Raw genomic sequence first — 26,391 nt, 5'->3', positions numbered from 1 at the left:
TCAAAGGAATAAACTATCCAGTGTAACTGAGATGGATTCACGCAAAGTTTGCATTTAAAATATTCTTTAGTAATTGAAGAAAAGCGTTTATCGTTATCATTCTAAGCTACTAAATTTACACATACACACACACACACACACGTACACAGTTAATGGAACCCACAGGCTACTGATGTGGCACTTTATCAAATTGAGCTGTAATGAAAGATAAATATTACAGGCAATTCACACTTCATGAAAGGATAAAAGTGTCAGTGTATAGGTACCAGTTTTACTGCAGGCCATAATCAGCAAGTAAACGAAAGTGCAAATGTCTAAAAAGTTTATAGCCCTCTATGAACGCCTCATCGTGTCAGGTATTGATTTAGGTTTTTAGAGGACTTTGCCAAATGTTAAACAATGTGTCTGTGAACATTTTTTACCTCAGCCAATTCCATGTTTTACTTCTTACCACCTCTAGTTTTCTCAAACTAAATTTTAAGATGTTCCCATTGCTTTAATAAAAGGAAATAGAAGAAACTGTTCCTTACACAACTATTTTCTTCTTAAACAGAGGGCAGTCCAGAGTGAATGTTTCATATTCTCCTCCTTCTCCACAAACATGGACTCCATATTTCTCAGAGAGCTAACACAAAAGGGAAATTGAAACATGTAAGTATTACACTAAAGAAGTCTATTAAACATATTTTGCTGAGAATTTCAAAAACAGTACAGTACATACTGGTTGCTGGCTGAGGTTAAACCCTGTGTTCTTTCTAAAAGATTACACATTACAAGGCTGAAAAAACCCAAACATCATAGAGTCAGTTCTTGATTTCTTTGTATGCCTATTACAGTGATCTAAAAATTACCAATTTGTTGTATTTTAAGTAGAACTGGCACTGTAATATTCAGATAAACAAATTGATTCCTAGTTCTTCTTTCTCAGTGGCCATATTCATCTAACTTTCTTTAGCATATCTATTTCACCTGTAGGAGAAACTTTTACTGTGAGTCAACATAAGAAGTAGCACTTCACATAGAAGTATACAATTAACACATTTTTTGTCAAAAGATTCAGGAACTGTATTCTATGTTTTCGTAAATATTCTTTCGAAAAAATCTAACAAAACAAATGAGAATTTTCTAAGTCAAAAAGCAAAAAGCTAAAGCAAGATCTAAAGAGAGAAAGACGTTTCCTTTAAAAATTGTACTTAATATACTTTCTAAATCAACGTATATTTATGAATATCCCTGAAGCTCTGGATACCTCACTTAAACACATAACTAGATAAACCAAAACATACAAAATACAAGATATGACTATCTTAATTAATCCCTTCTTTATAAATGAGCAGCTGTGAAGCATGAACCAAAGTTCTTTTGCTGGACTAAGGAGTGCACAACTGCTCAGTAGCTCACTGTACTACTGTTTTAATGCACTGTGCTGATAGATAGTAATCAAGCACCAGATCTGAGCATGGGGACACCCTCTCCCCATCTGCAGGAGAAATTAATGTCCTCAGCAGCAGGTGATATCACCTTCTAAAGTGTCACAGCAGTAGCTGATTCAAGCCAAGCCCTGTCCAGGTTTTTTCACATTAAGCAAGCACTAACAGTCTGCTTTAAGTGACTCATGAGAATTTGAACTTCAGTCCTCAACTCCATTGCAAACACTAATGTTACTTTTGGGAATACTTACTTTATTATAAAGGGGTTCCTTTATGCTTTTTCCTTAGAGGAACAGAAACCCAACCATGATGCTTCTGCAGTTAAAGTAGAAATACAGTTCTCCAGAACATCAGAGAGTGTTAGAAAAAGTCTATCTGGAGGCTAGAAGATAATTCCAAATCTGCTGTTTCTTTTTAGACAAACATAAGACTGGGTTATTTATGCATCATAGATTCCATTTTTTATATGGTTACCAGAATATTTGTGTAGCAAGTCTGTTTAATATATTCAAGTGATACTGTATTTTTATTGTTGAAGCTGAATGTAGTTTGTGTTATTTTACAGTTCTTTTCCAAAGATTTTATTTTAAAACTTCAAAGAGTGTTTATAACTTCAGTTACTTAAACCAAAGGCCCGAATCCTCTTCAGCTGTTATTTTGCAGAAATGGAATATGCTCTGAGAAAACAATACCTTGGTAATGCTCTATATTACTTATCTTGGTAATGGTCTATATTATTTATCCGATGCTGTAAAACCTAAATCTCTTTTGGAAATGAGATTTTTTCAGTATTTTGAGAGTTATTTTTAATTTTTCCTTTCACATTTTCTTTCAAAGAAAAGGAGCAAAAGAGAAACTTTAATCAAGTGCTCATCAAAAAATTACACTCCTGACATAAAATAGAACTCCATCTGTCAACAATGGCAACAAGGTTTCTACAGGTCAAATACATCAGGAATAATTAATGCTGATGCAACAAGAATGGACAACCTACAAAATAGTTAGGGAAAACCTCTAATTCTTACTCTAGGTGAAAAAAAAAAACAAACCCTAAAGAAAACTATTAAAAAACTGAAAGACAGAAAACCAGGAAAGATCTTTCTAACTGTAACCTTTCCACAGTGAATACATGGAGTGACTGTTCAGAAGGCACTTTCAGAATTGGTAGCTCTGCTTGTAAACAGTGTCTAGAGTAATTATTAGCAATTACTATTGAGTACTCAGAAGATGTAAGACTATCTCCTATCTTTGTTGTGAGAAATTCTCATTTCCAGTGTCACTGGCTTCAGTATCATTCTTGACACCAATTATACAAGGTGCTAAAGGATTTTCAGTTCTCACAAATGTCAACAGGAACAAAAGACATTCAGCAGTTCATAGAACAGATCCTTAACATTCATTTAACAAAATCAGCAATATTTTTTAAATGCCATCAACGACATGAGAATTTTGCCTTTTAATCATTTAGAATATTAACTTTTTTTGAAGACTGATTATTTGGTTTTGCAAATTGGATGCTGCATTAATAATAACACAACAGCATGGACTGTAAATTTTATGATCGCTAAATCTGACTTCTAGTTTGGATGAGCCAGAAAACTGAAACTTTACAAATTACACATAACTAATTGCAAGTAATTCAAGTCTACTTCAAACTCTAAAAGAAGTCTATGATGAAACCATCTTCTCAACTGCACAAAATTTATCTTAAGAACACAATGAGATACAGGGTATACATATAAATGAGATACATATAAATGACCAGTCCAAACATTACCTGCAGAACAGTCTCTTCCTACCTTAGGAATGAAACACAAGGATTAATGCTTCCTTTTTTAACTTTCATAATCAAAGATAAATATTTGAATTCAAGTGCTTCCTTTTTCAAGTGAAGACTTTGTTTCCAGATAGAAATTTTAAGACTTAATAAGCTCTCATATTTATAGAGATGCTCTTTATATCAAGATTTTCTCATCACCTTTTGAGGCAAGCACAGAAATAACCATTTTCCTACTGCCTATTAGCACAGCCAGAAGTACAAGACAAATATAACCATAATGCCCATTTTCCATTCTATTAAAAAATTCTAAGGAGAGTGGGATCACACCCTGAGACATAAGTTGACAGAAAATTCTTTAGCGTGAAAAGCTGAGATTCCTGTTACAGAGGGAACAGTGGGACATGAAAGCAATCTAATAATTTAGCAATTATCTAGCAACCACTCCTCAATAATTAATCAAAGACTTATCAATTAGAAAAAGGCCGTAATTCAAAAGCTTTCCTTTCTGCTATGCCAATGTCCTGAGCCAGTAATATTCACCCCTGCTAAAAGTATGGGTGGCAGATCACCACTGCACTCTTAAGTTCAACATTCTGTACGTAATGTTAAAAAATTTGCAAAAAGTTTTCTCCACTCATTAGTCCTCCATTTTTCTGCTGCTACTGCAGAAAAACCACCTCACCCTTAGGTCAGTAACTATAATTTCTATTGTACACATAAAATGAAGTAAATCAGACGACTGGAAATTTAGGTGATATTTTCAAACTCAAATAATTGAGTGGAGGGAATCAGGGGTGGGTTATGGGTTTATTTGTTGGGGATTTTTTCCTATTAACACTCTTATAATGCCTCAATGAGAGATTTCTTTCTAAAAAGAGAATGACTAGTTCACGTTTATTTCTCATATTTCCAAAAGACAAATCGTAACAGGTGCATTATAGTAATATAAGTTGATTTTGGTCTCATTGACTGTTCCTTAAAGTAAACTTTTAGTACAAAAAAGAAAAAGTGAGAGGTGAGTTCTATCTCCAGATCTGTAGAACCAGAGAAGTTGAACTTTGTGAGTAAATGCTAAAAGATACTGCCTAAAAATCCCGAATTACTCAACATATATGACATGCTGTGGCTCTTTATCAAAGACGTTCATTTTTCTGGGAACTGAAATTATTCAGATATTCAACAAAACTGAAGAACATATAGAACATTCCTAATTAATTCTAAACAGAACTGCAAAAATTCTCACGAAGTTGCACACTACTCTAGGAAAAATACTGTAATAAAATACCCTGCACCTAACTGAATAAACAGCTGTGTAAAGTAACATCAGATGTCAACAAAGGAACCCAAAAAATGATCCACAAGAAGAGGAAAAAACTATATTACCAAAACCCCAACAAGAAAAACAAATTTACTGTAAAATTTGAAATTACTGGTTAGATAATAGTGCACAAATCAAAGATCATGAGTACATAAAGCTGTGGTATTTTTGGAGCTGTGCAGTGCTAAACATTAATTCATTATGGTGTTTTATATGGTATGGCCAGAATATTAAATTTTCTCTCTCCTCCTTACTGGAAACTGTGAACTCTTTTGTTTCCACATTCTGTCTGCCAGAACTTCTGATGCTGAAGACTTCACTGGTTTGCAAAAGAGTATTTTTCACATCATAAGCCTAAGTATTTTTCTTCAGTTTATAGTTAATGATTTGGTTTTATTAGGCCTTAAAGCCAAGTAAGTATCCAGTAAAAACAATATATTTGTACTGGCTTTGACTTTCATAGCACACATATGCACAAGCAACAGCCAAATGAACAAATAATCAGTTGTGCAATGGCCTGACAAGCGTTGCAAGCAGAGTCAGCATACCCTATTTGTACACTTTAAGCTAGGCAGTCACAGTCATTGCTCTGTTTACTGTTGTATCAGTAAAAGATAAAACCTTCAAATGTGGGGTTTGAGAAGAGTTAAACCATGACAGTAATAATTTTAGTGAAACCAAGTAAGAACCACTTCAGTTAAGATATCAAACACGATGAAGAATATACGTAATACCCAAAAAAACCAGGTACTTTTGGATTTCAAAGTTGTTGGGGTTTTTTTAACGAATGATGGTGAAATCAAATGCAGAAGAATACTTCTTAGTAGCACAATTAAAATTGCAATACTTGCTGCTACAGTTTTAAAGAAAGTCAAGACTGCTGATTCAACTGAGGCGAGCCGTTACCCAGCTGCAACCCCACTGGGGCTGAAACCTGAATTTTGATTACAGAAGCTTTCTGCGAATGCAGAATGTTGAGATGATTTAAATAAGTGAAACAAGACTTCCAAAAAAAGATAATGAATGGGATTGTATATGAACTAGTTTACATAGCAGAGGGCCGGGGAGGAGGAGGGGAAGATTTCTGGGCAGATTCTCCAGGTCTGAAGCAACAAACCTCAAGAACAGACCAATACCATCTCTTTGGGTAAGGTTATTTGAATGTTATGGACCTTAATTCTTCCTTTTCAGCTTTGCCAAGTAGCAATTACCCATCTTCTCCTCTTCAGCCTTATAGCAAATAACTAACAAAATGGAATTAAACTCCAGATATAATTGCTATGTAACTCCACTATCTTTCAGTAGCAAAAGAGATTTTTAAAGTTATGATTACTTTTTCTTTCTCTTCTGCAAGTTTGCCATGCCCTTAAGTGTTCCAAAAAAAACTACTTATGAAGCCAGGCTGACCAGTAACTACCCAGATTAACAATGAAAAGCACTTTCAGGAGATCATTTTGTGGAAATTTAGATAGCCCAGAATGATGAAAGTTACATTGAGCCCTCTTAATAAACATGCAGTCATTGTGGGTATCTAACAGGCTCAAGGACAAGGAATTGTGGTAAACCAGCATTTTCACAGCCAATACATGAAAACCTAATTTCAGAACTGTTATTCATAAACTTTACTTACCTTGATGTTTGATGCTTTTACCTCAGATTTGAAGAAGACTCAAGTACAAAATCTGGTCTTTTTTCTTTTCCCTAGCTGAATAATTTTTCTTTAAATAAATCTACTAGCTCTGCCAACAAGCATTATCCTGGTTTGAGGATACATAACCCTTTGCACAGAATTAAATACATTGTCAGAATAAACCTCTTACTCCACTTTTTAAAGGCCCTACGGCTTGCAGTCTGATTGTGTAAATGGTAGAAAACCTGCAAATAGGAATCTTCAGGGAAGTTTTGTATCACCTATGATTTTGCCACTGCCATTTCTTGCTGTGAAAGTCTCTAACTTACACACAATTATTTAGCTTTATCATATTGATAACACCAGTTAGTGTTCCTGCAATATTGAGGTTTCATGCCTTTAGTTTGTTTTAAAGATGCTGACACCATTTGTGAACTATGTCAAGAAATAATATTTTTCATATCAAAAGTGCATAGCAGAGGCTTATATTCTGTGTACAAAGCTAAGGTTTGGGTTAGCACCTAATTTATGAAAGTAAGTAATTTTTTATTAAGTTTACTGAATTTCTGCCTGTGTTACTTATTAACTGCAAATTTAACTATATCCTTTAAGTAATACTCACCTCCAAAAGAATAGGCTCCATCTCACCCAGAGTTTTTCCTAGATGCTTATCTGGATCTAAACCTGCAAAAAACCCCAAAAGGGTAAAAACATTTCTTATGAAGTACTCTTATAACATCAAGAAATGTTTCTTTTTCAAATATATCATGTGCCCCTTAGAAACTCCCCATTATCTAAAATAATTGCTATCCTGAAGAAAATACACTTAGTCAGAATTTTCCCTAATCCTCTTTGGACAAATGGTTTCCATGTTTGTGGAAAAATAAAGCCAGTTACCATTTCACTACACGTCAAGTGGAAAAGCTATTGTTTTCCTTTATTGGAAATTTCACTAACCAGTGAAGTAATCACACAGGTCCATGATAATAAAAATACTACAAGGATATTGCCTCTATTGGCTACCTACTAAATTAAAATACAATTTAATTTTTTTTATAGTTCTGCAACTGGAAGGGACAGAGAGTGTTTTCCATAATGAAAACTTCCTCTGCCAAATCACATTCTTTGTGTGTTTTACTCACATATAAAATGTAAGATTAAAAAGGATGGAGATACAAGAAAACTCAGACATACAGAATGTATTGAATGTTGTACGTTTTGATCCATCACAAAATATTCTGTATGATGTCTACGTTTTGATTTATTTTTCTTTGTAAAAAAGTAAGGCCTATTAACATTTGATATCTACTCTACCTTGCTCCTCTGTATTCCTATTTCAACTTCTTGACATTTTGAGTTTGGCCAGCTCATGGCAGTTAATGGTCACTTCTCAGAGATGAGTCAAGTAACTGGCAAAAATGAGTAGTGGGATAAAATAATCCAGGAACAACTGTTTCAAGAGCTGACATCTTCAACCAAATAAATATGCTAGCTGCATTTGATACAAAGTGGTCAAAAGGTCTTACCATATGAAGCAAACGAGAAAAAAGAAAATGGTAACTCCTGAAAGTGAAGGATCACTGAGAAATTTTCAGTTATCCCATTTTTTACTACTCTTAATTATTGTGGTTTGGGCTTCTCTTTGTACTGTACTTTGTCTATTTTTCCCTACTCCACTGCTTTATACAATAATAGGTATCATTAAAGAGCTGCCACCAAAATTACCCCATTCTGAAGCAATTTCTGAAATATGTGCCTTGCAAAGCACTTTAGATTGTTGATGATGAAAGCTGTTATATAAATGTACAGTACACTGTAAAGTCATTGCTGAGTTAAAATAGCTAATATGTCTCTTAATTTTTACAATCATGATCTTGGTATATTTAAATTCCTGTGAAACTAAAACAAGTTAGAGTGAATGAGATTTCAAAACACTAAGAAAGTTTTTAAATATTTCACTAAAGCACATTAAAAATTCCCTTACTATCTAAGCGAATGCTTTTAAAACTGCTTAATAATTAAAGTTAATAAAGACTGAGTTTTTTTCCTCCCTCTATTTCTTTTTCTTATTGGTTCATTGCTTTTTATTAACAGATGAAAAATGTGTGTGCTAGATCTATGATAATGATAATTAAGTCTTGGGGAAATAGTTTTGAAATATATTAATTTAATTTCAATAGTTCAAGAGGTTTCGGTGATCTCTTCCAACATACATCAGGTTAGCATTCTGTTCTTGATCATAACAGGATAGGTATAAGGCCAAACAAGCAATTTCTCTTGAAGTAAACAAATGAGTACTCTATTACAGTACCATTTCACACATTTACATTAACATTCTTCCTTTAATACAATTACTTTTCTAAGACAAGCAACCTCTCTCTCCTTGATAAAATCAGATTGATTTCCTCTAAATTTAAACCAAGGGATACATTACAAACATATGAGAAGGGAAAAAGTTGTCCGAACCAGACACACTAACATATTGCTTCTTTCACAAGGTTCTCTTTGATAATATGGATATATCTTCTGTTCTGTCCTGTAATGAATGCAAACCAATAATTTAAAAGAAACTATGATACAAATAGTTTATGAAATACAAATAAATTGCCTATGTATACACTTTAGTAATATCCCACACCTACATGAAAATCCGGGAAAGTGCAATGTACGCTTTCTGTTTCTTTGCAGAATTCTGTTTTTGGACAGCTTGTATTTCTCTTGAAAAATATTACTTCTTTTAGTTTCCAATAGGTTTGTATTGTGAGTGAATAGAGACTGTCTGGTAAAGGCATCAAGAACCAATATCACTTGCAATTTGCAGGATCAGTAATCCACATCTCAAATCTCTACGACATGCATAGATGAAGCTGTATGTCTATTGCTACAATTAGTATAATAAAGTATTTGGAACCATACTTACAAAACAGTTATTTTAAATCTATACTTCTATTTGGTACATTTTTCTTCATTGATTCAGATTCTTAAAATGGCTTAGAGTAAAACGAACAATGTATTGTAAATTCTTGGTACCACATCCTCCAAATTTTTCTTCAATGGAACTAGGTGTGAAGAAAGCTGAATGGATACATAAACCAACAAAAAGGTCCATGGCCTGGATGACTCTATGTAGAATTTAAAAATTAATTAGGAAGGGAACTATAATTTGCAGCACTGACATCTATTTTATTTAACTTGCATGTATCAATGGGAAGCAATTAGAATTCAATTAAAATATTCACTTTTATTACTTCACTGACTGACCTTGAAGTTAATGCCTGTTTTATTTAATTGCATCATCTATGAATAAATGTTAACCCTAGAATGTTATGGCCCATTATTTTCGATGCATTTTTAACTCCCCAACTGAACTACATCCATCAAGTTATTATGTGCTGCCAAGAGAGCACGTGGGGCTTTATTTCTTTGAGGTAGACCAGTACATGATGACAGAAACATCTCAAAAATTTTGATAATGCTGTTTTTAACAGTGCTCAGTAAAAAAAATTGTTTTACTGTAGTCTAATTTTACTGTAAAATCAGTAAGTGATAGCACAAATGGTATAATCACCTCAAAGTAATTGCTACTCCATCTGCAATTCCTGATAAAACCCCTGACAGGAGCAGAACTCCTTCCTGCAAATTAAAACAATGGTTGCAGAATGCTCTTATGCACAGCCACAAGACAAGTGCTGTAGAGAACTGTAGCAATGTCAAACGATTGGGGCAGAAACTCATGGCTTTGCTGTATGGTGAAAAAAATAACATTACTAAAAGGTATTTCACTACTGTTGATTTATGCAAAGGAACAATATTTTAAATGGCTCACTTTGTACATATGTATTAGTGTAACATGAGGCCCTCACTTGAGGGGCAACTACCTGATATTACTTGCATTTATCAAGACCATTAGAAATCCAAGTTACATTTTCATGGCATTGCATTCAGCTAATAAAATCCACATTTTAAAGCCTTATCTGACTAACAAGAACGTTTTATACATGTTCAGAATTTTTACATTGTCTGTATTTTTAAGAAAGTATTTTAAAATAAAAAATTCTATCTTCACTTCTTAATAAAATTTCAAATAAGTAAAAATAAATCATAATTACAGGTTTTAAGAAATGGTGGTACATAAAGGTCTTCTGAAAGCTACATTGAACCAAACTCTAACCCATAATATATGAACATATTGTAAAAGAATCACTACCACACACACACATCAATAATGTATGAGTTAACCATTATCTGTTGATAATGTAGGGGAAAAATCTCTATCCTTCCCTGACTAATCAACCTTACAATTCAAAAAGTTAATCTTCTCACTCACAGACTTCTTCCATAAAGTAAGGTTAAAAACAAATCTCCAAAACTGCTATTAATCATATTCTTCTTGAAATATCATATCCATAGAATTAGGATAGGCTTTTCGAGAAAAAAAATAGAACCTATTTTAAAGTTACAGCAACATGAAGTTCCCTTTTGTTTCCTGACTTCCTGACAAGTAATGTTGAGAAGATGAATAACTGTCATCATTATGAATGTCAGGGACTAAGACTTAACTTCTGATGGTGTAGAGCTGTATAATGCACAATAAAGTTTCTGGTAAGATCCTAATCAGCTGCTCGCGAAGAGTAGAATTATTTAGAATTTTGAATACGAAAAGAGGCAATTAAATACTTTGATTTTCTGGAACCAAAACTAATCTCTTTCATCTCATTCTCTTTATCATAAAGAAAACAGGGTTAACAATAAGATGATAGGACCCGTAAGGTAAAGAAATACATATAAAAAGAAAAAGAGTATAAAGGAAAAAGCAACCACTGCTAGAACTGGAGCAGAGAAAACAGGATTATTTTTGAAGGTAAATTCCTCTGTTTTAAATTTGTCTTTTTTTTTTTTCTAAGTAAACAATACGAAATCACTGATTTTCAGAAGGAGGATCATTCTTTACACAGCGCAGAATACAGGAGAATGCTTCTAATAACACAGAAAAAGCACGTACGCAACAGCATTAGCTGATAACACAGGCTTACTCTGTAGGAGTGCAGGAATGTCTCATAACCTTAACCAACTAGGAATGCACATGCCACGCAGATATTCTTGAACTGTAAATCTATACCTTAAATTGCCTTGAGGTAAATTATTTCTGTTGTCATATTTAGCTTTCATTTCTACAAAGAGCTGGGAAGTGAACATTTTGTCTGCTAGCATAACTTGACAGGTTCATTCTTAACTTCCTCAAAACTTTCACACATGAAAGACTGTGTGAACAATGGTGAACTGGATGGAGACCCTGCATTTCCTTTTCCAAAGGAAAAAAAAAATTACAAAAACTGCTGAATTTTTGTATAAAAGTAATGACAAGTGCAATAAATACTGGGTATTACTGTACCTCTAAAAGATTTGAGATGAATATACTTCTAATTTATTGTATAAAAGAGGAAAATTCATGTGACTTGATTATGTATCTATTTCTCTTTTTTTCCTTGCTTTTTTTTTTCTATGTGATAATTTATCCAGTGTAGGAATTGTACATGGATGGAACCTGTAGCTATAGTAACTCTCTTCAAGCTAAGCGATAAAGTTATAAGACATTAACCCCAAAGTGGTTCTAGCATGTTTCTAGTGCCATTTAATTAGGATCTCAGTTCATCCTCCATCTTGAACATTCCTTAAGTATGTTCTAAACTAGGTTAGTCTGATGTCCTGAAATTTTAGAATTCTAAGAGGTAAAAAGATCCAAAACTTTTTATAGAAACAATGTTATATGTGTTTTTGGGTTTTTTTTAACATCAAAGATGTTTGTGTTCTAGTTAAATCTAGGATTCAAAGCAATTTAGCTGTGTCATTTCAAGAAGAGAAACCTCAATAAATCTTTGAAGAAATTTTGTACTTTCATCACATAACAAGGCAATATTTTCAATCAGATTCTTTTACAAAATAACAGAATCACAGAATGACTCAGGTTAGAAGGGACCACAGTGGGTCATCTGGTCCAACCTCCCTTCTCTAGCAGGGTCATCCTAGAGCACATGACACAGGTTTGATCCAGACAGTTCTTGAATATCTCCAGTGAGGGAGACTTCACAACCTCCTTGGACAATCTGTCCCAGTGCTCGGTCACCTGCACAGTAAAGAAGTTCTTCCTCATATTAATGTGGAACTTTCTGTGACTCAGTTTCTTCCCACTGTCTCTTGTCCTGTTGCTCGGTACCACTGAGAAGAGCCTGGATCCACCCTCTTTGCACCCCCACTTCAGACACTTATATACTGAGATGACTTAGTCATCTCAGTCTCTTCTTGAGGCTGAACAGGCCCAGCTCCCTCATCCTTTCCTTGTGAGAGAGATGCTCCACACCCTTAAGCATCTTTGTCACCCTCCACTGAACCTGTTCAGGAGCTCCCTGTCTCTCTTGTACTGAAGAGCCCAGAACAGGACACAGCACTCCAGAAGTGGCCTCACCAGGGCTGAGTAGAAGGACAGGATCACCTCCCTTGACCTGCTGGTCATGCTCTTCACAATGCAGCCCAGGACAACCATTGACCTTCTTGCCCACCAGTGCACACTGCTGGCTCATGGATAGTTTGTTGTCTACCAGGACCCCCAGGTCCTCCTCCACAGAGCTGTTCTCTACCAGCTCAGCTGCCAGCCTGTATTGGTCCACTGAGTTATTCCTCCCCAGGTACAGGACCCTGCATTTGCCCTTGTTGAATTTCAGAAATTTCTTCTCTAAAATGTTTGTAGTATGAAAAAGATTGTGGCAGAATTGCTGAACAGCAGCATTAGACTACTTTTAATCAAATGCAAGACTCTAGACAGCAAATGGCTCATCTCATTTAAAGTAGTGCCGGAGTCAACTTCTTCTCAAGACTTTTAATGGACTTAAAAAACTTAAATCAAAAGTTATTAAAGTTTCAGCTCATACAGGCACATATGTACGACTTTCCTGACATAATTTTTTTATTAGAATTTCATAAGAGCATTGTTCGCTTATTAATCTATTTAATTCGAATTGTTAAACCAATTTAGCACCACATAAATAAAAATGTGTGTGAATAAAAAAATATCTCCTCCTTTGTCCCTATTAGAGAATTCAGGTATTTCATACTTTGAACAGTTCTAATTCTAGTAAGCCTTGTAGAAAATAACTGAAATTTCATTCAGTGGAAGAGAAAGAGGCATGATGCCAGTAGTAAAATCTGTGTCATTTTTATTAAATCCATCCCCACACAGAGAAGTTATAAACCTTCAAAAAGCCACAATCCCCAAATGAATCAGCAGAGGATTCTGACAGGGAAGATCAATAGATCACCTGCAAAAGAGTAAAAGGCCAGAGCAGAAATAAAGGATCAGACTAGGACAAGAAGTCCTTCAAAACTTCAACTCAGAGTGACCTGGAAAGCAAACATCTATGGTTTTAACTACACAGATATGCCTTTAAAGGTTTATGTCCTGTTTCAGCACATAAGTCTGTAAAGTCAATGGGCATCTAGAACTTAAATTGTATCAAACATTAAAGAGCAGCAAGTAATATTCTAGTATTAAAAATATACCATTTGTACCTCTTGATTTTCATTTCGTTAAGATTATTTCTGCTTTTGATATCTCTTACTAAGTTCTTTTTCTTCCACTATTTTTCAGCTTCAAGTTCTCTGACTATTCTTCTTTTTCACTATAAGCCATACTTTTCCTGTTTTGCTTTAAATGCCTAAGAGTGCGCTCTTAGCCTGCTGCTTCCATTTAAATTTTCCTTTAGGTGATGGGATCTCCCCAAACTACAAAGTGATCTTTCCACTTTTAAGCCACCTCTCTCCTATTTTGTCTGTGACATCTCCTTAAGAAGCACTCAAAAATGTCAACTTTCAATTACTTTTCTGTTTTCAGGCACATTCCCTTACTCTTCCTTCTAACTCCTGTTATCTATTATGATAACAATATCCTTCCCATTTTCCAATGTATAGGCTCAAGGGTTAGCGAAGAGGGAATCATATTTCTCTCTAACTTGTTTCTAAATGGACTTGTGGAAATTCTCATTTCTTCTTTTTCTGTAGCACACTTTATTTACAAACATTTCTTTATACATTATATATGTGCTAAAATCTCTTTCCAAAACCTCATCTTACACTGGTAACAAAGTATCTGTCAATCATATACATGCATCAAGGCAAATAACATTCCAAATGCAAAGAGTATTTTCTCATCTTATTTCCCTAAACTTTCAACGATGAATCAAACTTTTTATTTACTTGAAGTCCATTCCTAGTTTTCTTTTCTCTTACTCATCTCTTTTGCATCACATCTCAAATCCCAAGCTAATTTTTTTTTTTTTATTTCCAGTCTTACATACAATTTCTATTTATCTGTGTTGATATTTTCCCATGTGAATCTTTTCCATCAGGAAAAAAAAGGCTTGAGATAAAATAGCTCCTCTGTTTTCATAAGTGTTACCAAGTCTTTTCATACAATGTCTGGTGAACAAACAGGTGTGGTATATTTTTTTTTTTAATCATAAATAACAGGAATTACCGAGATAAATGAGATAGTAGACAAACATATCATGGAACAAGCCTAGGGCAAAAGTGTCAAATGCACTTAAACTCTAAAGGGACAACTAAGTTATGGAAGATTTGTTTGAAAATTCAGTGACGACACCATATGCTAGCTAGGAAAGAAGATTTAGAAGGGGGAAAAGACTAGTAAGAACATCTTTCCCAAAGTACATCATAAGTAATTTATCAAATTTATAATTTGAAAAACATTAAAACTAAAATGAATTAAAAGTGGTCACACGTGTACACAAGATAATACTTTAACACTGCGCAGGGATAATTAAGGCTAGTTTTAGAATACATTATCCCTAACGGAATAGACAAGCATTAAAATTTGACAGGACTTGAAAAATATTATCAGTCATTTTATCTTTTACTTCAATTATGATAAACAGAGTAAGTGTTCCAAAAACAAGTGTTTAAAAAATGTGTAGATGTGGCACTTTGCGATATGATTTAGTGTGGTGCTGTATTTCCCACTGATTCATTTATTAAATGCCTTTCACATTGTTCCCCCCTGCCACATACCCCTGCCCTTAGCCCTGGCCACTCCCTCGGGTCCTCCCTATTGGTTCCTGTACCCCAGCTCTGCCGATGTACTGCCCCTACAATCTGAGAAAACCGGGATTATGAGGCCTCTCTGCCACTGGGGGTCGCCGGGACAAGATGTAACTATTAAAAGTCCACTGAAACCCTCATGGGGAGACTCTTCTTGCCTCCTTCACCGTCACTGTGTTGTAGAGCTGATAGCTAGATGGAGCAAAACTGTGGAGCCGTCCAAAATGGACTACAGGAGGGCAAAATGGTCGCACTGCCCTAAGCAGCTCCGCTGAGCTCCCAGGGAAAGCTGCAGCTTGCAAAACTAAACCTAGCCCTACAACAATTTAGTGGGCATAATCATATTCAGTTGAAGGTGGGACTTGATGATCTTGGAGTTCTTTTCCAACCTTAATAGTTCTATGATTCTAAGTGTTGAAACACAGACTTTAAAAGAAACATTAAGATTCTAAGATTTTAGTTAAAGATTAGTTTTGTTAGAATTAGTTAGAGGAAGTAAGTCCAGCTCAGATTAATTAAGAGTTCATAAGAATTAAGTTAGAAATAAGCTTTTAAGTTGCAGATAATTAACTGTCTTTCTATATTTGTGTAGCTGTGTTTATAATGAGAACCAGAAAACATTGATAAATACATCTAAAGAAATTTAAACAATTGCTAATTTTTCCCATCTAGATACTATTCAGAAGTCATAAGGAAGAAACTGGATGTTCCCCAAGAGGCCATTTGTATTGTCAAAACCCAGAAAGGTGGAAAGTTTAAAGTGAGGAAGACCATTATTCCTTTATCCCTAAGACCACTCCTCAATTAATAATGACCACTGACTCAATTTAAAAACTATACTATGCATGCTTAATGACATTAAGCAGAGAATAGGAGGGGTCATTGTTATAAATATGTATTTGTATTTCAGATATTCATAACTTTTGTGGATAAATAGACTCTGAAACCATCTATACTTTGACACTGCGTATTCGGAAACTATTCCACACGGCTGTCCGGCGCCAATAAACATACACTTTTCTAACTTTAAACTGTTAGAGAGTTTTTGCCCATCTCAGTTGGATATCGATACTAGATCCTTATCCATACTTTAGTAAATCAGTGTTTTGCATATTAATAAAACAGAATGTTATCAGGAGCAAATGTGAAGAATGTAATAGATTCTCCTACAGCTCCAGTGTCTGGTAGCTGCCCAAGGAAGAAAGCAGTGGAATGATCACCTGTAAATAAACTGAACTAGATAAGAATAATGTCAATGTTTAGTTTACTAAGCAATAAGCAAGTAACAATCCTTACTATACAATATGTAAGAGAGCAACTGCGATCTAATATTGATTTCTTAACAAAATGTTACTCAATTCCTTCTGTTATGTTTGTGAATGGTCTGAGAATTTTAAAATAATATTTAGAGCAAGCAAGTATCTTCCTCTGTGATGATATAACAAGTTCCTTCAATTTCCTCAAAATTACTTTAAAATTGCTCTGTACTAAAATCTAGAGACACATTTTCAAAGAACACTGTTCCTCTCCATTACACAGATGATGTGCTCAGACAAAACTCACAACCACCAATTTTACTTCAGGATATGATCTGACATTGCAGCCAACCCAAATTAGTAGTAAGCTTTCTATTGAAAGAGAGAGTTTTGTCCTCCATGCAGCTGTGGTTTCTAAAGAGCAAGTTCCCTGCACTCACAAAAAAACAGATCCTGCTGGATCACCTCTATGCAGCCACAAAAACACTGGAGCCTTTACAGGGGCAGAAACAAGCAGAGACTTGTGGTTTGGACGAGTCAGATAGAAGTGGGATGGAAAGATCGACCTTTTGGCAGCACCTTACTATTAGATCAGTTTATCTGTACACTAAATTACACCCTCAGGAACTGTGTGGTGCCAGGTCTTCTTTAATGTAGTTCTTTAAAAGTAAATCTTACCTCTGTGAAAATTAATGGGAGTATGGCTATCAATTTCAGTCAGTCAGGATTGCACTTCTGTACACTAGAGGCATACAAATAAAGAGTAACATAGACACCGAGGTGGCTGGGTTTAAATAATAGATCATTATACTAGGAAGTAATACTCTCTCTTTTTCAATTAAAAACTCCTATACAAGAGCATACACATGCGTAAACTATCAGGATAGTGGATTCCGTGAATAGCAGGAGTATACCAACTTTCTAGGACCATGGGAAGAAAGCATCAATATCTTCTCACACTGAAGGAGGCTCAAGTTAAATATACTTACTACAGACAGCTCATTTTAGTGAAGGAACTTAGGATTTCCTGACAGATAGGAGATGGTAAATAATGCATATTAATACCCTAAAAGATAGGAATTTGAGCTTATATTCTGACTTTGACTGAAACATTGACGAAGCTATTCCACACAACCCCCCATTCTCAAGGTAACAGTGTGCACTTAGAAAACTTACTCAATATAAATGTTACTTTTGAAACTTCCAAGAAATCCAGAAACATTGAGGACAAACTTAACTGTATGACATAAAATCTAACTTCAAGTATATTCTCATATATATGAGAAATAAAGATTTTCATAGCTTAAAAAGTATAGCAGTGCTTAAGTTTTAGTGTTAATACTTAACAAGATTTAGGTATAGTTAACTATATAAGTAAACTAAAAGTAAATAAATTTGAACATCAAGTTTTACTAAAGAACTCAAAGATACCTTCCAAATGTAACCCTCCTCCTTCCCTCACTTCCACATGTGTATTACACCTTGTGGAAGCAATTCGCTTTAGAATGAGGCACAGTTAAGACCAACATACAAAATTACCAAGATTTAAAGTTGAAACTGTTATGCATACTCTGCAAGTTAATTAGTATTAGGTAATCTGTAAAACACAGCCAAAGAGGAAGGAGGTAAAAAAATGCATCTTCTTACTGTTTTATATTACACAATTGTTCTATTACACAGTGCCATATTACAATGTGTCACATGAGCAATGGATATTACTGGAATTTCAGGCATAAACATGTTAAAAACAATCAATAACGGCTTCAATTTTAGCTATTACTGAGTAACCTCATTCTGAATTTCTGGATTTTACTGAATAGTGGAAATATTCAAAGTATATTTCAAAGACAAAAGTATGATGTATCATACAGGTATCTTTAGCAGCAAGAAAATGGCACTAAAGGTAATATTCAAAAGTGGGTTTTATACATACATATATAGTGCTCAGGTTTGCTGCTAGATCATGGAATGTTTTTCTCTCATCATTACAGCCTCTGAAATACACTCTAAAGGAAAGAAAGCTGATCTACTTATAGATCAACAGAAGGCATGTGAAAAAGGTTGCTAACAATACTTTTTTTGCATATAAGTGAGAGCAATTGGCATCCCATCTGGAAAACTACACTACTCTGAGATAGAAAACTCTTGCCTCTGGCAAAGTTTATGGTATTAATTTGTAATGGTGGATTCAGGGAAATGTACTAAACTAATGCTCATTTACTTGCATAATTATGTGCTTTCCACATAAAATGACAGGCTTTTACCTTGTCAATACTGGCACTGAGTTAATGGAAAACAGGACAAGTCGGGTGTACAAGTATGCCAGTGCTGATGAATGTCAAGCTCAGGTTACAGATTTGCTTCTTGCATTAACAACTGTACAATGTATCACCTAATGCATTACCCCCTCAGACTCTTAAATCTGTTATTTTAAATATTTTCATTGCAGTTTAGCTTTGATTATTAATCTAAAAGGCAAAAAGTTAAACTGTATCTTATCTTCTTTGCCACTTGATATGTTAAACAGCCTTCATACCTTAAATCCACTTTAATAAGGCATGCAATTATTAAAGCATTACAGAATGGCCCCAGAGCACAAAAGCTCCATTAAATTTGCTTACATCTAATTACGTCTGCCTAAGGCAGGTGAGAAATTGACTCTGATAAGATCTTTCTTTTACCTGTAGCCAAAAAAATAAAAAGGAAAAATAACTTGGAGTGATTTTCTATCTAATTGCTATCTACAAGTATTTATGGTATTCGCTCTTCCAATGAATAGCCCACAAAGCACTCTTTGTGCACTAACTAGTGCATTTTAAGTTTTTTTAAGACTGTAGAATACAAAAGACAAACTTATCTTGCTTCAGGCATGGCAGGTCATCAATGATGTCTATTTGGGAAACAGTTTTATCTATTATTTGAATCATATATTTTCTGTAAAAAAATAAGTCTGATGTGAAAAAACATGTTACATATGCTTTGTGGACTTTATTTTTTTCTTCATGCCAGTATAAGCAACGAAAGCATTCTATTTCATGGAAATACAACATAAATATATAAATGTACTTTACATGGCCTGAAAACTACTATTTAAAAATGGTATATTTCTTTTTTTCCAATTTAAAACCAAATGTTTTGTAGTAGAAAACATGTCATTCCATTCCTATGTACTTGTAACTGACCTCCAGAAATTCAAGAAAACACTACTAAATTACATTGCTTGTTACCTGTAAATGAATGAGGGTATGTGGTATTTCTAATCATTCTAACCCTTCTCTCTGCCCTAGCAGATCCTACAGAATGATAGAGTGAGACCATCATAGTGACAATGTAAAAACTATTTAGAAACTATACCAGAAAAAGAGTAATAAATAAATAAAATTTTAAAAAATAATTAATTTAAAAAAATTAATGGAATCCATCCAGTCTAAAGGGATTATAATTCAATTCTTGGTTAATAATGATGGAGAAATTACTTTGTTATAAAGCATTCTTTAAAAGAAAGAGAGATTAGGTATTTGATGGGAAAGTTGCCCAGGTAAACCAGCCATCAAACTTCTAATGAAAGATTATGCAACACTATCTTCCAAACATAGATCTTTAATCATTGATGCCACTTGTATGATACAAACCATTCTTTGCTACAGTGGACCACAAATTTATAGTCAACCACAAAAGAAAATGTCCCTTGGTCACATTTTATGCTTAAAAAACTCATTTGCTACTCTGAAACAGAAAACTGCATAGAGGCCTGAAATGAATATATTGTATTAGGAGCACGTTTCTCATGTGTTCCTTAGGCTTTTAGAGCACCTAATTCCATAAGCGTTCTTATAAAACTTCATTTGACCTTATCCTTACATTCAAGCAATAAACAGATAGGTTAACTTTCACGTTGATTTGCTTCACTATAAAACTTGATTCTATATAGCTGACAATGAAAAGACTGATTTTCTGGTATGCTAAAGAACTACATTTAAAATACCAAAAACAATTTAGAGGCAATGATGGATTATTTGTTCGCTCTTATGATTTACCAACTCCAAGACTGCTGTTACACAAAATACTTTGGCCTCATAGTTATATGTTGTTTGATATTAACTTGATGTATTTCTATTAAAACTTTCACAGTTGCTTTATAATATTGTCTAGTCACTAGCCTGCATCATCTATAAATGACAATACTGTGAACTACTGAATTATGCATGCATCTTTACTGCAAATCAAAAACAAACCAGAACAAAAAAATTATGAGAGGAATTTAATGTAAGGAAGAATTAATTTCCAGCTTTTCCACATCTCCTTTAAGAATGAACTGCATCCTGTTAAATTAATTATTCAGACATCATGACTGTTATTGAGCCATTTTTTATAATCTTCTTGATACTAACATTTCATATCCTAAAACATAGAACAAAAATTCTGCGTTCCTCTGTTATGTTGTCGATTTGGCCACAGGAAATTTCAGTAGACAATATTGCTCAGCATCTGAATACATACCAAAAGCTGCCACTTTTATGATTATGGCTTGAATGTTAGATGATATCATTTCTTTAAGCAGTATTTCCTGGTTCCAATGCCAGAGGTAAGCTAAAGGCTGAAGATTAAGCCTTCTGCACCTTAAAAACAAACAATAAATTGGATAAAGCAAAGTATTATGCTTTTACTCAACATTATTCATGTAAAATTCTTTTCCTACCCTGAAATAATTTTTATTCCATAATTTCAATTACAATACTTTACTATTTGTATCTTTCATTATAAACATTAAGTCTAATATATATATTAAAAAAAAAAAAGAAATACGCTTGTTCTGACTATAATTCATCTACGTAAGATGCAACTCACTGAAGTAAACGGATCTGCACGAGAACACAAGTAAAGCCATAAAACACGTTCCTAAACCTTTTGGGACACAAAGCAATTAGTACCTTAGGAAGTCACCACTTTTGTGAACACAGCTAAGGCCAGAGTTATTGCTCTGTGATAAATGTGGCATATGTCCTAGTACAATATGCTGAATTTGTTGCTGTGATTTGGATCAACACCCAAGGAAAAGAGTAATTCAAGAAAATATATACAGCTTGTGATACAAATTAACAACCTGTTACTGTAAAGTTAATAATTTGATACATATCATGTATAGACAGCATTTGATACACAACATTTGATCGTTTATCACATTTAGAGAATCACTAATTTGCATTATTGATAGGTAACGCTTCTGTAAATTGTCAAGAACCATCAGTTTGTGATTAAATGTGATAATGATGTAAGGTCTATTTAAGTTCTTTGGGAAAATAAGAGTCTAATGTTTTGTTTTGTTTTTTTAATTTGGGTTTTTTTGCTTGTTAGAAGAACTACTAAGGTGTAAAGTTCAGAGTTCATTGGATACAATGGATTTTACACATCCTTCTGTATTTGGATTGTGTAGTACTATTTATGTCATATATATGAGACATCATGCAGTTTTCCTTAGCTTATAGACTAGATACAAATGCAAAAAAGCTACAAAACCTCTGAAAAACTTAAAACATTTAACTATGGAACTACTTCAGAGCACTTAAGATTTACATTTATTTGTCAATTACCATGTTTTTTCTAATACATGGTCTTTCTCACATATATGGGCATTCCTCCACATGTTAGATAGACCCACTATTATGATTGTCAAGACTTTATAGTTAAATGTATGTTTAATGTTGACATGTAAATGCATAGTTAGCACTCACATAATCTGACTGGTTTTCTTATTACGTATTACCTTCAAATGTTTTAACAGAGCACTAGGTTTTTTAATAGAAATATTTAGCAGCTCTGAATGTAAAGTAGTTCACTTAGGTGCCTAACTTCAGCTAAAAAATTAGCTGAATCCAAGTAACTGGGACAGTTCATATGAAACAACCTTATTGCAAGGGCTAAATCTACAGATCAACGTGAAGTATTTTACCACTGCACAACCTTGGAAATAATCACGTCTGCTTGAAATATTATGATTTCCTGTCAATCCTTTAGCTGTGGTAAAGATGTAAAACTCACCATCAACAAAAGTGATCTTTTTTTATCCTACTAACATGAGAGGCAATTATTTAAATGTTTAAGTATAAGGGAAAAGAAAAAGGAAGGAGTTATTTCTGACTGCAATTTATCTATGTAAACTGTAAAGAAAGCAAATGTGCTCTGTAACGTGCTGACATGAGCTGAGTTGGCATCCCAACACACGTTCCAGATATTTGCTTTCATCATCAACAAATAATTAATGAACTCATGAAACTATAATTAATTTTTAACACAAGGTAGTTTTGCATTTCATCAGACATATATAGTGAAAATCTTTTTCACATCAAATATTGGCCTACATAACAGACACAATTACCATTACATAATCCTGTTTGTTAATTAAGACTCTTAAAAGAATCACAATCTATATAGACTTTAGATTGTACACAATAGAAATGACAAATGGAAGCTCCTGATTAATAATAACAAATGTTAGATTTTAAGGAATTCCGGGAAGATGTGCACATAAGGATTCTCTTGTATTTATTTCCTGATAACAAGTCACAGGATGTTCCTCTATATTAAAACTGTGGTGAAAAATAGAGAGACTTGACCACAACACTGCAGTCATTGGAACTGAGTGACCTTTCTGTTGAAATCAAAGAACTGAACCTACTTAACTATTTTCGTACCAAAACTCAGAGTATTTTCAACAGATGAAGAGAGATCTGAAGAGCAATCAAAAACTCTGGTATAGTCTCTACTAGATTTTTACTAATGAACACATGGTTTCAGGGGGGAAAAACAGGAAAAAAAAGGAAAGAAAAAATAAATACATATATTAATGAACAGAATGCGTTCGGTATCACAGAACACGAGAAATCAGGCAACTGTCTCTGCTTTAAATTTGAGTTAGAAAACAAATGAGTATTTTCCAGAATGTATGTACTGAAAAAGATTAATATTTTCTTACACATCTTCAACTCGAATTCTCTGGTAGTCAGAAAGAATGGCTCCCACAGATACACCCTCCACTCCTTCTTTGTCCTGAAAAAAGACATGGAATATCAATGACAGCAGTATATAATGGTTTAAGCTGTAGAGATTCAGTATCTGTACTTGCAGAATCAACCAAGAATATTTTTTTTTCTGTGTCCAGTACACAGAATAGAATAGGCTGGAATGCAGATCTTGCACAGAAGACAGCAGCTCAGCTGACCTACTACATGCTTCTTACTCTAGCACAGTCTTCCTGACGCAACTACCATTCTAAGAAGAAATAACCAAGATAACTGAAAAGTATCAGATGTAACAGATTATCCTGAAGTTTTCCAGACATCCTGAAAATTCCTTCCAGCTTTTCACTATAAGTGAGGTGTTAGCTATCCCACCTACAAATAATTATCAGCAACATACAACATACAGTTAACTGAATTGTTAGTATTTGCCATGGTACGCAGCACAACAGAGTGTGAGATTACTCTTTTTATCCTAACACCAGAAAAGAAAACTACTCAACATCACCTTTTAAAAATTCATCTATAAAAAAAGGTTTTCCAAGACACATTTTCTCTGTTTCATTTAAATTACCTAAGCCAACAAACAGCACTTTATTTTTTCTTGTAAACCCACTGAAAATGTAACATTTCAAAATGCACATAGTTCCAGTATTTTGTGAGCTCTTGCATTTTTAAGTTGCTTGGGTCCCAATCAACATGCTGAACTCCCTTTTTCTAAACTTTTCTCTATCATGACTTCGGTAAAAGTTGTTTTTCTCTTTTAACCAAGGTCGATCATAACTACACAGCATGACTTACTTTCTGGACCTGTTCACAGTCCTGTGAAGTTTACAGCAAGATTTTAAAACAAAACTTTCAATTATATACCTGTGATGATGCATCCTGCCCCTGCCTTTCTCTTTTGGCCTACTCTATGATCTTAGGAACTCCTGCTAAGCCTTGACTAAGCAAGCTGAGCAGTGAAGTGCCCCTTGACTGTATCAGCTGGATGGTGAAGCATCGTTGAGTGTACCAGGAGTTTTTGCCTAGTAAAGGTTGGAACAATTCTGACTGCAACATGCACATCAGCTGCCCAACTAAGGTGGGGAACAAAGGATAAGCAGTTATCCTTGGCAATCTAGGTAAATCATTTACCTGAATCATAGCCCAAGTGAAATGACAGCATTGTTATGAATTTCAAAATCAAATCAGTCTTTGCCTGCTGTGCTGCTGAATTTAAAATTCAGTTCCTGTTTCTTATCAATAAAATTATGCAGAGGGTGTTTTATTCAAAATTATAATATAGTGAAAAATGTTCTGGTTTATGCCTGTCTGGGATATTCTTCCCTCAATCTGTCATCTTATTCTTTACATTAATTCTCACTTCATATTTGTCCAACAAAATTCCTAAGTTATTCACACCCATCTACACTTCAGATGCAAGAGTCACTGTATTTATCAAAATTCCTACATATAGTAATCTAAAAATATGTATCTATTCAAGTTACATACTTCCCTATGTCATTAATGGATATATCCATTAATATGAAGCTTAATGCCGAATCGAACAGTGTTCAGGTTGATGCTTCTCATATATCCAGATGTAATAGTACTGAAAAAGAATAGTTTTATGTGTCATTCATTCATTATCCAATGATGGATCAAATAATTATTATCATTATTATTATTACTATTATCCATACAATATTATTTCTGCTTCCCTTTGAGCTTTCACTGCAATCTTTCAAAGATCTTTTTAGGATAAAGATACTTTATACTTTAGATCACAGATACTTCAATTTACTCAACTCACCCATATACAATTACATTTCTTAAAAAGTTAACACAGTTGTGCAAGCAGAGTTTTCTTTAAATAAATTTGATCAACTAATTCATGAAGCCTTCTCAAATCTTCAAGTATATCTAAAATGATTTTTCCACACTCCTTTGTTTCATGCTATTTTGATATGCAGTCTACTTGTACGGCTAAAACTGCACTTAAGTTGTATTCTTCAAAGTTCTTTTTAAAAAGGTTAGAAAATTGTGTAACAGTCTTGGAAAACATATCAGATAAATACTGTTTGTTTTTATTTTTATGTAAAAATAATAACCCTAGCAATTCCTTCAAAATGTCCTCTGTCACAATGTGCAGACATTGACCAACATGTCCAAAAATATTACCTATGTTTTTGTTTATGTTACTAATTCATCACTGTTCTAAGTTACCAGAGGCAAACTATGCCATCAACTAAGTTCAGTAAATAATGTTTTTGAAGTATCTGATACAAGCAAACAGAAGGGTATACAACTGCTGTCTCACAAGTAGATTAATCTCTATGGCTACATAAATACATATATCATACACAGTTTTCCACAATCTTTCATCACAGAATCACTGAACAGTTGAGTTAAAGACCCATACAACCTGGCCTTGAACGTTTCCAGTGATAGGGCATCCACAACTTTTCTGAGCAACCTGTTTAATAACATATTTCTCTTACCTCATCAAAACAAATAAGATGTTCATTATCATCATAATATTTATTATAATGCATTGCAGATCTGTAATTACCACAATAGTTTTCATTGTATTTCATTATATATATATATGCACTATGTACACTCTACTTTCTCTAAGAATGGGAAATAAATAGGTGGATGAGAGATCTGAGAGTAACTCTATCAGAAACTTCAAAGAAAAAGATAGTATCCTCATAATAAACAAACATGCAGTGAAACCTGATTTCCCAAATAGACATATTTACAGAATCTCCTGTTCAACCATGGAGATTACAACTCACTTGCCCAACACATTTTTAACAAGCTCACAGAGCCATAAACATATTTTTTATTTGTTCTGTTTTTCAAGTT

General features: G+C 33.9%; 1 protein-coding gene across 1 annotated transcript in view; it reads right to left on the bottom strand.

Moving 5' to 3' along the window:
• Nucleotides 1-26,391, bottom strand: part of DPH6 (diphthamine biosynthesis 6) — a 200,085-nt gene that overhangs the window by 132,850 nt on the left and 40,844 nt on the right. The window contains exons 4-7 of the mRNA XM_082284129.1: nt 23,496-23,569; nt 21,023-21,141; nt 6,781-6,842; nt 531-625 (exon numbers count right to left, since the gene is read on the bottom strand). Coding sequence (XP_082140255.1) covers nt 531-625; nt 6,781-6,842; nt 21,023-21,141; nt 23,496-23,569 — 350 coding nt within the window. The remainder of the gene's footprint in view (nt 1-530; nt 626-6,780; nt 6,843-21,022; nt 21,142-23,495; nt 23,570-26,391) is intronic.

This window comes from Coloeus monedula (genome assembly GCF_965178545.1).
Source record: "Coloeus monedula genome assembly, chromosome: 6".
Lineage (NCBI taxonomy): Eukaryota > Metazoa > Chordata > Aves > Passeriformes > Corvidae > Coloeus > Coloeus monedula.
The sequence above is the reverse complement of the archived record's forward strand: the minus strand, read 5'-3'. Positions and strand labels throughout refer to the sequence as shown.